Below are 14,119 nucleotides of genomic sequence, written 5' to 3' on the forward strand. Positions count from 1 at the left end.
GTAAGTTTCTGTCACGTTTCTAATGTTCCTTTATCAAATAAAAACTCATGGAAACTGCTAATGTCTCCCATCCAACATGCAGCAGTTCCTTAAAAACAACAACAACTGTTTATGATCCTGCCCTCACTAATTTGTGAGCCCCTCTCTCTATAGGATGCATTACTATCTGCCCAATTGGAAGGGGCAATAAAAGAGCCAGGGGTCAGCAAACTTTTTCAGCAAGGGGCTGGTCCACTGTCCCTCAGACCTTGTGGGGGGCCGGACTAGATTTTGAAAAATAAATAAATGAACGAATTCCTGTGCCCCACAAATAACCCAGAGATGCATTTTAAATAAAAGGACACATTCTACTCATGTAAAAACACACTGATTCCCAGACCGTCCACGGACTGGATTTAGAAGGCGATTGGGCTGGATCCGGCCCCCGGGTCTTAGTTTGCCTACCCATGAGTAAAACCAATAGTAACCATTTGGTAAAATACTACATGCATTTCAAACTTCCCTGAAATACAGTGAAAAACAAAGGTTGTATATCAAAAAGCGCATGATGCCATAATAACATCAGTTCCATGTGCTTTTGAAATTGATCCCATCCCCCGATAATATTTTCAGCCTACCTGTACTTTATCATTTACTCCTAAACTACAGCGCGTGTAGTTTGTCCATGTTCTGTTGCTTTCGGGATGTACAAACCATTGCCCATTTTCTTCGCAGGTCTTAAAAACTTTTTCTTGTTATGGAAAATTAAGGAGGGGGGAAACACACACATAGTCATTACTCCTGTTTCTCCTCTGTATTTAACAAGTAGATGTAGAAAAATAAAAGAAGATGTCAAAATTTCAGAGAAATTTAAAAACAAACAAACCTGATCTAACTCATTATTTGACTTGGGAAGTAAATGCGAATATATTACTTAAGGTTGCATTAACGCAATAACGCAGCACAAAGGTTCTGTGCACTCACATTGAAATAGGGAAACATGCGTTAAAGTGGGTTGTAAACATACATAATTGCATTGTGGATTATAATCATGACACTTTTTCAGATAAATGAAACACTCACTGCCCTATAGTATATTACAAATTAAATGGCATAAATGTCCAATTAACTGTTGAATTGAAGCACAAAGTTCAAATGACATTATTAAGGCGCAAGATGGTCTTGCGGGACCCACTCTCACCCTTGGGCTCCAGTGCAGTTTAGGAGGCTTCGAACAAACCGCTTGGCGGTCCTAACCTTGGTTGTCTCACCTCTGGGTGAATGACAATTCTGCCCTGGTTTGGCATTTCAGCATCAAGAGAAAAAGTGCACAATATATTCCAGCCTACAGAACTTAAATCCTTTCAAGCTAAAGACAGCTTGGTAGCCAAGCAAGGCACTTTAAAAAATCTTTTTTAAAAATGCAAAGTGATGTGGGAATGCAAAGAACCAGACCTAAGACTCGAAAAATGAGAAAGTGGGGGAAACTGAAATTGACCCATTTGCCCATCTGTAGTTAGGTATAATAATAATAATAATAATAATAATAATAATAATAATAATAATAATAATAATAATAATAATTTATTATTTATACTCCATTCATCTGGCTGGGTTTTCCCAGCCACTCTTGGTAGCTCCCAACAGAATATTAAAAACACGATAAAACATCAAACTTTAAAAACTTCCCTAAACAGGGCTGCCTTCAGATGTTTTCTAAAAGTCAGGCAGTTGTTTATTTCCTTGACATCTGATGGCCGGGCGTTCCACAGGACGGGCGCCACTACCAAGAAGGCCCTCGGCCTGGTACAATGTGAAGGAACCAATGTTGGTCTAAGGCTGGTCTTAAATGGGCCAAAGAGTGGCTTTTAGAAAGCACAAGAGCAGCACCACAAACAGCATCTTCCTCGTGGTATTGGTGAGACTCGTTCACATTTTAATACATTTCCTCACTGGCAGAGATTTACCTGAGGGGTCAAAGTCCTGATAGTAATCAGGGCAGTTCTGGACGACAGTTTTCCCCAAAGCAGTATCATCCCAGCACAACCAGCCATCCCATGTCCTATTGCAATAAGGACCTAAGCAAAAGACGAGAGAAGTTATGAAGTGTTTGATCCTAAGTCACCATGAAGAATGTCCTCCTGAGGAAGGAGACTTCCTTTGACAGAAGGACTCCTTCCGTTCCAGGAAGCTGACCTTTGGGTCAAGTCCAGTGGATTTGCAATGGCTACATATCTGCTTTCGGGGTAAACAAAAAACCTTCCCCCATGACCACTACATCTGTTTCATCTGGGCTTTCAAACATCACTACCATATCCTCTTGAGTATCTATAGATTATTGGGAGCTCTTGAGGCTCTGTCACCCTACAATACAATACGATATGATATGATATGATACGATATGATATAATAATCTTTATTGTCATTGTCCCATACAGAACAACGAAATTGAAAAATCTACATAAGACATTCAAAAAACAACCAGCCTGCTATCACAACCTGGTTAGCCCCCTAAAAACTCTGATACCCCATTTTTAAATACAATATACTCCCATAAAGGTAAAGGTAAAGGGACCCCTGACCATTAGGTCCAGTCGTGACAGACTCTATGGTTGCGGCGCTCCTCTCACTTTATTGACCGAGGGAGTTGGCGTACAACTTCTGGGTCATGTGGCCAGCATGACTAAGCCGCTTCTGGCGAACCAGAGCAGTGCACAGAAACACCGTTTACCTTCCCGCCGGGGCGGTACCTATTTATCTACTTGCACTTTGACGTGCTTTCGAACTGCTGGTTGGCAGGAGCAGAGACCGAGCAACGGGAGCTCACCCCATCACGGGGATTCGAACCGCCAACCTTCTGATCGGCACGTCCTAGGCTCTGTGGTTTAACCCACAGCGCCACCTTACATTGCATTTAAAACCAAAATCGCTTTTGGACAGAAACTGTTTATCAGGTGGCTAGTCCTAGTCTTTATAACCCTGTACCTTCTTCCAGAAGGCAGAAGTTTGACACTAGCATGACCAAGAAGCAGAATGCTATTAGCTCCAAAAAGTCTTTTTTCCTGGGGGGTACGCGGGGGTACACATACCCCCTAAACATTTTGTGAATCTAAGTTTGGCCTCATTGAGGGGCAGTATTTCAATATGAGTAGGATAATGAGAGTACCTCTAAACATTTTTTAAAGAAAAAAAGCACTGGCCCCAAAATGGAAAACGAGCAAGGTCCCAACTAAAGTAAAATGGCAACTTAATTTGACAGAAAATGCACAATTCGCACACAGCATAAGAGAACAAGAAGAACATGCATTTAAAGAAGACTGGAAATTGTTGGTTGAATACATTGGGAAATAACTGTATACAGTTGAAAACGCTGGCAGCATTAAGATAAATTCAACGGCATAAACAAGTTTTGATGGGTACAATAATGGAATACTGAGTTGGTATAGTTTTTGTAAAATATGCAGGGATTTGTGATAGGTAAAATGAACCATGGAAAGAGAAGAACGGAAGTCATTGCTATCTTAAGGATGTAAAATGAGTATTTTGAATTGTAAAACGGAAAATGTAAATATACACATGAAGCAGAATGCTAGAGTGAAGCTACGTGACAAACTGGTTTCCTCTGCCAGGGCCTCCGATGCAGCTGGTCAAAATTAGGGGTGGAAGGTCTGCAGGGTCCCATTTCTTTTAGGTCTCATTGATTTGCTGAGACCTGCACTCCACACTTTCAAAACCCTAATTTAATTAGGATAATTTCTAAAAATATGTAATCCCATGAACTGTGTGCTGCAGCTTTCAACTCCCTGAGTTTGTTTGCTTCATGTTCTTCCTCTCCTCCTCTGAACTGTTTGCAAGGGATCCTTAATACCATATTTTTCCGTGTATAAGACGTCCCTATGTATTTTGGGGGACTCCAATTTTGGGGAGGGTTGCCCATAGTTGTTGAGCTTTTTTGGGGGGAGGGGGTTGCCAAAAATCAGAGCAAGCGCACCTACAATTGCCGCAGCGGAAGCCAATCCACAGCAGCCCTTGCTGCAGCCACCAATCGCCAACCCAATGGACACAGCAGCAGCCAATCTAAAGCAGCCCTTGCCGCAGGCACCAATTACCCACCCAATCGCCGCTGGCAACCAAACGCCAGTCCCCCTTCCGCACTAGCCCCGATTTTGAACATTGTTTTACAGTAAAAAAAAACCTCGTCTTATACACGGAAAAGTACGGTACATAAGGCATCAAGAGTGCTTTTTAAGCGAAGGCTGGGTGGCATCCTACCAGGAAGACTGTACGAGTCGGTTTCCTGCAGTGGTCTGAATGAGATATTATGTTTGCATGGGGATTGCCTTTGTTTTTCAGAATGTAATTTTAAGTAACAACAGATACAATGCTTTCATTCAGAATATATGGGTTTGTTCAGGTTTTTTTTTTTAAAAAAAATAACATTTCAGGTTTCTTTTTTTTTACCTTCATTCTTTTGAGAAGGTGTTTGCATAATTTTCTGGTAACATTCAAACTGTGCTGTCATGATTTTATTCACAGTTACGCTTAATCCATAGATATCCTCGGTTGCGTTCGTATCCCCTTTTATATAGCCTTCTTTGGTTGCATTCTCGTCCGGAACCGCCGTGACAAAAACCTGAATAGAAAGGGAGAAAGAAATTGCCACCGTTCTCAGGAGGGATGCAGTATTTCATCGATTAATTAGTTAGAATAAGTGGGGCGAAATATTCCAAGCGATTAAAGAGGCCTCTTCCAAGAAACCAGGCGGGAGATTTTTAAAAAGAGGTTTATACGTGTACCTGGTCACAACTTACAAGGCTCTACCCTTCCACCATTTCTCTTGCGCAGCAGGCATGACTCTTTAAATGCAGTCATATGCCTGTGCCAGTTTAAAATAAGCAGGTGGTGGAAACACTTTTTGTCCGTATGCAAATTTATGCAAATGAGATCTATTCATTGATCAAATTCCCACAATTAACTAAGACTTAACAAGACCGATTTCCTTGTGAGATAATGACTTTCCACTGCAGTTTGCAACTGGGAATTCACTTTTTAAGGAACAGAAAGAATAGTGGGTTCTCTGAGATGGGGCTGTTCCACTGCCACTACAGATCTTGTGCATGGCCAGAGCTTCCTCTTCCTCTCCTGTTGCCTCCAGCCGCTTCATGCACCCTCAAAATCAGCTCCAGAAAGTTGGGGGGCATACAGGGGGAGGAAATAAAAATCCCATTGCAGCAGTGAAACCAGGTGCATTAGACACAACACATTGTTTCATTGCTGAAATGTTTAAAGCTAGCAGTAATTTATAAATTCATTGGCTTGATCCATAGGAGAAATGCCAGTTTTCAGATTATTATTTTTTGATTATTATTTTTTTGACGGATGGATATGCTATCGGAGTGAAAAGCATGAAAATCTGAGGCTTGACCTGATTTTGATGGTGTCGGTTACATAATATGCGTGCTTTGCATGTGCATATTGAAAAAGAAGAAGAAAAACACCTTTATTATACTGTATGAGTAACTTCAGGGAAAGAAAGCAACTCACCAAGGTCTGAGCTAAGAGGAACACCATCTGCATGATCCAATTTGTCTCCATCACTCAATACAGCTAGAGTAGTTGTTGCACCGTAGTTCAGAAAAGAAGTGTGGCTGAAATTAAGACAAACACATTTTTTAAAATAAAATAAAAAGCAACCTTAAACCAAATAGACACTCATAATATTTCACTGGAAGAACAATAACCAGCCAAAGTTAATCACTTTCATTTCTATTCTTTTTCACCGAAAGGGAGAAATTAAAATATATGGTTAATTGCTCCCATTGTAGTCAACTTAAAAGTGACAAATGGTTTAACTGTGTACTAAATATTTAGGAAGGGATGCAGGTGGCACTGTGGTCTAAACCACAGAGCCTAGGACTTGCCAATCAGAAGGTCAGCGGTTCGAATCCCTGCGACGGGGTGAGCTCCCGTTGCTCGGTCCCAGCTCCTGCCAACCTAGCAGTTCGAAAGCACATCAAAGTGCAAGTAGATAAATAGGTACCGCTACGGTGGGAAGGTAAATGGCGTTTCCGTGCACTGCTCTGGTTCGCCAGAAGCGGCTTAGTTATGCTGACCACATGACCTGGAAGCTGTACGCCGGCTCCCTCGGCCAATAGAGTGAGATGAGCGCCTCAACCCCAGAGTCGGCCACGACTGGACCTAATGGTCAGGGGTCCCTTTACCTATGCACAACAGACTTTTTTTCCACAAGTGGAAATTACCCTTCTTCCCCTCCACCTTCCTATTTGCCCCTGCCATGGACTCTAGTACCAATCTGGAGGCAAGGGAAGAGCCTGCAAGATGAAAGATGGAATGGTACACAAGCCAGGACTGAAATTGTGCAATTTTTAAAAAAGCAACAACCCCAAACCCAGAAGCTTTTCTCTTGGGAATGATGGGATCAGAGTTACCTAAACAATATAGATATTCATTTATGTGTGCAATCACTGCCGCAAGAATAATATTTGCCCCAAAACGGGGAGCATTCATTTGCCCTTTGCCTTTGTTTTTTGAAATAAATGCATACCCCTACTGACTGTCAGCTGTTAGAATGAAGGAGAAACAGGAGAAGCATCCCCCCCCCCACACCCAGCTTGTTTGCATCCCAAAAACATCTGGGTCACCACTGATAGAAATAGATTTTCTGGGAAAGACGGATCTCTGATCCGGAAGCCCCTATCATATGTTCTTCATTTGATCATCGAAAGGAAGAAGAAATATCCTCAACAACATTGAGCACTGCTCATCCATCCTCCATTGCTTTTGTGGCCAATGGGTGATAGCCATACAGTGTTACCTTGTTTCTCAAACTTAATCTCCGTTCCAAAACAAAAGCGTTCCAAAACCAAGGCGCGCTTTCCCATAGAAAATGGATTAATCCATTTCAGACTTTTAATAACAATCCCCAAAACAGCAATTTAACATGAATTTTACTATCTAATGAGACCATTGATCCATAAAATGAAAGCAATAAACAATGTTCAGTGGTACCTCGGGTTAAGAACGTAATTTGTTCTTAACACAAAAAAAAAAAGCTTAACAACTTTGGCCAACCCTAAAAAAATCTCAACAGCTCTTGGCAATGACAATGGGTAGATCACAGCCAGTCTTTTTATACTGTGAGTAGATCACAGTTTCTTGGGAGTTGGATGTGCCTGGTGTACAGTGGTACCTCAGGTTAAGTACTTAATTTGTTCCGGAGGTCCATTCTTAACCTGAAACTGTTCTTAACCTGAAGCACCATTTTAGCTAATGGGGCCTCCAGCTGCTGCCACGCTACCAGAGCACGATTTCTGTTCTCATCCTGAAGCAAAGTTCTTAACCCGGGGTACTATTTCTGGATTAGCGGAGTCTGTAACCTGAAGCGTATGTAACCTGAAGCGTCTGTAACCCAAGGTACCACTGTACTGCAGCCACACAATCAATCAGTAGTTGAACTGGGTTCCACACAGTCACACACACAAAAAAGAGCCACAAACATGCAAAATAAGCAGCAAAAACAGACAGACTTCAGTGTAACACTCCAAACAGAAGTGTGGCACTAAACCTGGAAGCGTAAGTCTCAAAACGGAGCACGTTCAGCTTTCAAAAAAAGTTCACAAACCGGAACGCTTACTTCCAGGTTCGCAGTGTTTGGGTTCCAAGTTGTTTGAGAACCAAGGTGTTTGAGAACCAAGGTGTTTGAGAACCAAGGTACCACTGTATTAAGCGAAAACCCACAGAAATCAATGGCCTTGAGTGGGTTTTATGTCAATAGCTAGATCTCGCTCCATGGCTTTGCGTTGTTTAAGCAACTCTGTTTTGTACTATGGAAATTTAAATTCCTACATGCACAGCTCTGTCTAGACTCAAGCAGCATTTTCCCATACGCTCCACTCTCTCTAATCTTCAGACTTATTTTCTCCAACAGTCATGACCTACAAGATAGATTTATGACAGTAAACAAACAGTTGACTCCATGGATACTATTTTGGACAAATGCAACTCTTTTAAATAGGTATGATAAAATTCTTCTCAAGCTAGGACTGGGATAGGAAGCATATTTACTCAGTTCTAGGCATGTTTATTAGACGTATGTGGCATTAATCTGAATGCGTTTTACTTCCAGGTAAGTGCATAGCATGATTTCACAACCCAATGTGGTGTCTTTCACAAAAACCTACATATAATGTATGTCAAAAGATTTTATTTTTTTTAAAAAATCCTGATTTAACTTAATTGTGGTGGCATCCTCTACCAAAAAAACAAGTGTATATTGGTTAACAAAGATGTAAGAAATCTGTCAAATGCAGGCAAATGTAGGAAATCTGCCAAATGCTTAACACTTACTGAAAAAACGATAATGTAAAATGTGTGGACTCTCAGCCTAACCATGCCACCTGGATATAAACGTAATATGAAAATGAAAAAAATAACTTCAAAAGCTCAATTACCCTCATTCAATTTCTTCACTGCATAGTGACACTAATGGCAAGAGGTAAGAAGGGAGTGAAGGCGTAACAAAAATATTGAGTATAAGGGAATAAAAGCATGCTTCTAGGATAGATTTGACGTGTGATAAATGCATTTTTGACATATGATTTCACTGCATAAGGAAGACTCTGTGAACCAGCTTCTGTTGTTTCATTACTATTGCAAAAGCTAGGCAGACAATATGACTTTATTTTTATTTTTATATACAGTGGTACCTTGGGTAAAGTACTTAATTCGTTCCGGATGTCCGCTCTTAACCTGAAACTGTTCTTAACCTGAAGCACCACTTTAGCTAAAGGGGCCTCCCACTGCCGCCGCGCTGCCGGAGCACGATTTCTGTTCTGTGACAGATGGCCATCCGAGCTCTATTTAAAAACCTCCAACATAAAGGTAAAGGACCCTTTGACTCTGCGGTTCTGGCGCTCATCTCGCTTTACTGGCCGAAGGAGCCGACGTTTGTCCGCAGTTTTTCCGGGTCATGTGGCCAGCATGACTAAGCCGCTTCTGGCGAAACCAGAGCAGCGCATGGAAACGCCATTTACCTTCGCGCTGGAGCGGTACCTGTTTGTCTACTTGCACTTCATGCTTTCGAACTGCTAGGTTGGCAGGAGCAGGGACCAAGCAACGGGAGCTCACCCTGTCGCGGGGATTCAAACTGCTGACCTTCTGATTGGCAAGCCCTAGGCTCTGTGGTTTAACCCACAGCACCACCTGTGTCCCTTTAGGTAAAAGGTAAAGGGACCCCTGACCATTAGGTCCAGTCGTGACCGACTCTGGGGTTGTGGCGCTCATCTCGCTTTACTGGCCGACGGAGCCGGCGTACAGCTTCCGGGTCATGTGGCCAGTATGACTAAGCTGCTTCTGGTGAACCAGAGCAGCACACGGAAATGCCATTTACCTTCCCGCTGGAGCGGTACCTATTTATCTACTTGCACTTTGACATGCTTTTGAACTGGTAGGTTGCCGGAGCTGGGACCGAGCGACGGGAGCTCACCCCGTCACGGGGATTCAAACTGTCAACCTTCTGAACAGCAAGCCCTAGGCTCTGTGGTTTAACCCACAGTGCCACCCGCGTCCCTTTACTTTTAGATTTATTTCACACAGGTGGAAAATGAACAAAGATGTGCTCCAAAACAGGTCCAGAATTCCACAAAGAAGCCCTCTACTTTCCTACGCTGTGAGGCTCTGAACTGAGAACTGGCTTAGAACATCATGTTCCATCTCCCAGAGATGGCAAACCCATATAAACTGGGTTAACCTTTTGCGGCAAACTATTATCAACCCAGCGCCGTGTTTTTTCCTGTTTTAAAAACATGTCCTCAATGGACATTTAAAATAACTTTCTTTCCTGAGCAGCCTGGTGCCAAAAAAGCAAGAAAGCAACACCCTATTTCAAACAAAGCCCTGCTGGAAAAGAAATGCGTTGTCATGCTTGAAAGACCACATTTTGAAAATGCTCGCTCTTCCTAAAGGCAACACACGTTCATTACTGGGCAAAATAATCTGGGAAACCAAAGAAGCTCGTTTCTGAAGAGATAGCATCTCATCATCACATCATCTGACCGGAAAGTTCTTTTTGAGCATTTTACTTGCGTGCAAAGTCAAGATGCAAGCAGGGAGAAGAGGACATGAGTCCAAACACATCTCTGCCTCCTCCATGTGTTGGGGGTCAATGCGGGGGGAGAGAGAGCAAAGGGGTGGAGCTCATCACAGTTTCCCTGCACCCATGTTGGCTTCTGCATTCAAGCAGAATGGCCGAAAACACCTGAAGACGGCAAGCCTTTCTTGCTGGTGAACCAATATTGCGGAATTTTAGCTCTTCCTATCGGTAGTCCCATGGACTGCAAGAAAATCAGACCTACCCATTCTGAAGGAAATCAGCCCTGAGTGCTCACTGGAAGAACAGATCATGAAGCTGAGGCTCCAATACTTTGGCCACCTCATGAGAAGAGAAGACTCCCTAGAAAAGACCCTGATGCTGGGAAAGATGGAGGGCACAAGAAGGGGATGATGGAGGATGAGATGGTTGGACAGTGTTCTCGAACCTACCAGCATGAGTTTGACCAAACTGCGGGAGGCAGTGGAAGACAGGAGTGCCTGGCATGCTCTGGTCCATGGGGTCACGAGGAGTCGGACACGACTGAACAACAACAACAATTGGTATTAACACTCCAGCTCTTGTAGATCCACCTGTTTAGAAGCAAGCATTCCCCTGAACTTGTGCCCTACTTGTTTTTATTAATTGTTAGGCAACCCTGTATTGGTAAATTTATCATCTTCCAAAGCAACTACTCTATTCCGAACTTAAAAATAGAAAGTGTAATGCTGGTGGTCAACAAAAGGGGTTTAAATACTCTCTCAAGGCAAATCTTAAAAAATGTAGTATAAACACCAACAATTGGGAAACACTGGCCTGCGAACGCTCCAATTGGAGAACAGCCTTTACCAAAGGTGTCGTGGGCTTTGAAGACGCTCGAACGCAGGACGAAGGGGAGAAACATGCTAAGAGGAAGGCACACCTAGCAAATCCACACCGTGATCAACTCCTTCCCAGAAACCTGTGTCCCCACTGTGGAAGGACATGTGGATTCACAATTGGCCTCCACAGTCACTTGCGGACTCACTGTTAAAACCGTGTTTATGGAAGACAGTCTTACTCAGCTACGAATGAAGAAGAAGAAGAAGAATGTCTAATGCTTTGCAATTTTTTATGTGTTGTAAATAGTACTATTGTTGTTGCTGTTGTTATCATCATCATCATTAAATTGATTTGCTTTATTGCATTTTTCAATTGCAGATGCTTTCATTCCTTTGATGGAATTCTTTTATTGTATTTTAATTATGCACTTATGCATTTACTTATGCATTTTAGTTACGTCGTATTTTATACTTGTAAACTCCTTAGAAGCTATTTTACCATGCAAGTGCATAACCTCCAACAATTCACCGATGAAATGAGGGACGGCTTCCAACATATATAAAAACATAATAAAACAAAAAACTCCCGTATACAGGGCTGCCTTCAGATGTCTTCTAAAAGTTGTGTAGTTACTTATCTCTTTGGATTAGGGGTCCAATAACTCCATACCTTTCAACATTTCCCCGATGAAAATAGGGACGTCCTAAGGAAAAGTCGGACATTCCAGGATCAACTCAGAAACCAGGATGGTTCCTGTAAATCTAGGACTGTCCCTGGAAAACAGGCACACTTGGAGGGTCTGCAAGTGTTATATACACCATTAAATTAATAAACAAGAACTCTGGAACCACCAAAATTCTATTTTTTTTAAAAAAAAAGTGTCACGAGGAGGCAGAAAAAAATAAGCCTCTTTCCTAAGAGAAGACTACTTTCTAGAAAATGGAGTACACAGCACTAGCCTAGATTCTGCAAAGCTTGCTTTATGCTCGATAATCAAGCTTGCTGCATCAAAGGAAATGTGCCTTGCAAAGTGCACTTAGCAAAGCAGAAATGCGCTTGCTCTGTAGTAAAATGCTTTGCATTAATGCCAAAACATAGACAGCCTTAATAAGAAATGAGAGAACTTCTCTAAAGTTGAAACTGATCACAACACAAGCACAGTTAAAAGCAGGACCAAGGAAAGAGGAATAAGCAAACATCCGTACAGAAAGAAATGTGATGGGTTTTTCGATTCAGACATGCATCTGCAAATATCAAAGGGGAATCAGATGTCTGTATAAAGTCAAGGGATGCTCTCTGCAAGGGCTGACATCAAAAGTGGGCAAATGCCGTTCCAGCTTGACTGGAAAGCATCCTTATTCAATTCAGTGCTTTTTCTTTTTTTCTCAATTAAATGCATTTTTTATAAGGAATAGATGTCTCTATGGGTACATCTTCATACGTAAAAAAAAAAGTAAAGATAAAGGACTCCTGGACGGTTAAGTCCAGTCAAAGGCAACTATGGGGTTGCAGCGCTCATCTCGCTTTCAGGCCGAGGGAGCCGGTGTTTGTCCACAGACAGCTTTCCGGGTCATGTGGCCAGCAGGACTAAACCGCTTCTGGCGCAACGGGACACCATGACGGAAGCCAGAGCACACAGAAACGCTGTTTACTTTCCCGCCACCATGGTACCTATTTATCTACTCACACTGGCGAGCTTTCGAACTGCTAGGTTGGCAGGAGCTGGGACAGAGCAATGGGAGGTCACTCTGTACCACGGATTTGAACCGCTGACCTTCTGATCGGCAAGCCCAAGAGGATCAGTGGTTTAGACCAGTGTTTCCCAACCGGTGTTCCGCGGCACACTACTGTGCCGTGAGACATCGGCTGGTGTGCCGTGGGAGGGAGGCGGGCGAGAGGCGGCGGCGGCGAGGATCCGGCGGGGGTGGGGGGAGCGGGGGCCGTCGCGCGCAACCGAACTCACTTGGCGCGCTGCCGGCTTGTCCTCCTTCAACCCGGGTCGGGCCAGGCCTGCTCACGTCCCCGGATCCCCTAGCAGCAGCAGCAGCAGCAGCAGCCATAACAACAACAATGATCTCAAGCCCCGCCGCCGCCCCCTCCTCCGCCCGCTATCGCAGCCGCCGCCGCCTCAGCTGCCGCCGCCCCTCAGTCCCTCGCTCTGCTGCCTCCTCCCACCCCGGCAAGGGGGAGGGAAAAAACTTTCACTTTTGTGCGTCCCTCCCGGCGTGACGCTGCGCGCTGACGTCACGGGGGCGGGGCTTTAATGGTGGTGTGCCGCGAGATTTTTTTCCGGTAAACAGGTGTGCCGTTGCCCAAAAACGTTTGGGAAACACTGGTTTAGACCACAGCACCACCTGCGTCCCTCTTCAAATGTCACTAGTTTAGGAACATAGCAATCTGCCTGCTATAGTGGTACCTCGTGCTAGAAACAGGATCCGTTCTGGAGGCCCGTCCATAACGTGAAATGCCCGCAACTCGGAGCGGTGAGTATGCGCAGGCATGTGGCGTGATTTGGTGCTTCTGCACATGCGCAAAATGTGATTTAGTGCTTCTGTGCATGTGAGAGTGGCGAAACCCAGAAGTAACCTATTCTGGTACTTCCGGGTTGCCGCGGGATGTACCGCGAAAAGATGCAACATGAAGCGGATGCAACACGAGGTATGACTGTACAGTGGTACCTTGGTTTACGAACTTAATCAGTTCCGAAAGTCCGTTCTTAAACTAAAGCATTCTTAAACCAAGGCGTGCTTCCCCATAGCAGCGGGGGACTCAGCGGGGGGACGGGACTCCTCTCATTCCTTCTAACATTCCAATTCTACTTCATGCAGTGCAACATTTGTATTTATTATTATAATCTCTGTACTTGTGAGATCCCCCAGTTAATAACTGGTCCACAATGACTGAGTGAGACTGTTGGTCCATCTAGCTCAGAAAGCTTTCTCTAAAATTTCACGGCATATCCCAGCCTTACCTGAAGATGGCAGGGATCGAAGCTTCCCCCTTACAGACCTCCGCGTTTGTTGAAAATAACCTTCTACTATTTTTTTTTTTTTGCTATCTGCCTTCAATTTAATTCCCCACCTACATCTTAAATAATGGAATTATGAGAATTAGCATTAGTCATAGATGAATATGATGCACTGCGCTGTCATCAAACCTGACAAAGACAAAGGAGAATGTTTTTGGAAGAAAACTAATACCGAACACATC

At 43.5% G+C, this 14,119-nt stretch overlaps 2 protein-coding genes across 4 annotated transcripts in view; both read right to left on the minus strand.

The window, feature by feature from the left end:
• PHOSPHO2 (phosphatase, orphan 2) overlaps window positions 1-14,119 on the minus strand; it is a 266,822-nt gene that overhangs the window by 237,408 nt on the left and 15,295 nt on the right. The window lies entirely within an intron of this gene.
• CALCRL (calcitonin receptor like receptor) overlaps window positions 1-14,119 on the minus strand; it is an 86,981-nt gene that overhangs the window by 29,228 nt on the left and 43,634 nt on the right. Inside the window, exons 1-5 of one of the 3 annotated variants that reach the window (XM_081180774.1) lie at window positions 13,881-13,905; window positions 5,524-5,627; window positions 4,441-4,612; window positions 1,947-2,057; window positions 618-730 (exon numbers count right to left, since the gene is read on the minus strand). In XM_081180774.1, the coding sequence (XP_081036900.1) occupies window positions 618-730; window positions 1,947-2,057; window positions 4,441-4,612; window positions 5,524-5,574 (447 nt within the window). In that variant the 5' untranslated portion in view covers window positions 5,575-5,627; window positions 13,881-13,905. Of the gene's footprint in view, window positions 1-617; window positions 731-1,946; window positions 2,058-4,440; window positions 4,613-5,523; window positions 5,628-6,239; window positions 6,324-13,880; window positions 13,906-14,119 lie in introns of those variants that run through there. The other 2 variants (XM_081180773.1, XM_081180772.1) reach the window with 2 other exon arrangements.

Source organism: Podarcis bocagei, assembly GCF_964188305.1.
Source record: "Podarcis bocagei genome assembly, chromosome: 1".
NCBI classification, from domain to species: Eukaryota; Metazoa; Chordata; class Lepidosauria; order Squamata; family Lacertidae; genus Podarcis; species Podarcis bocagei.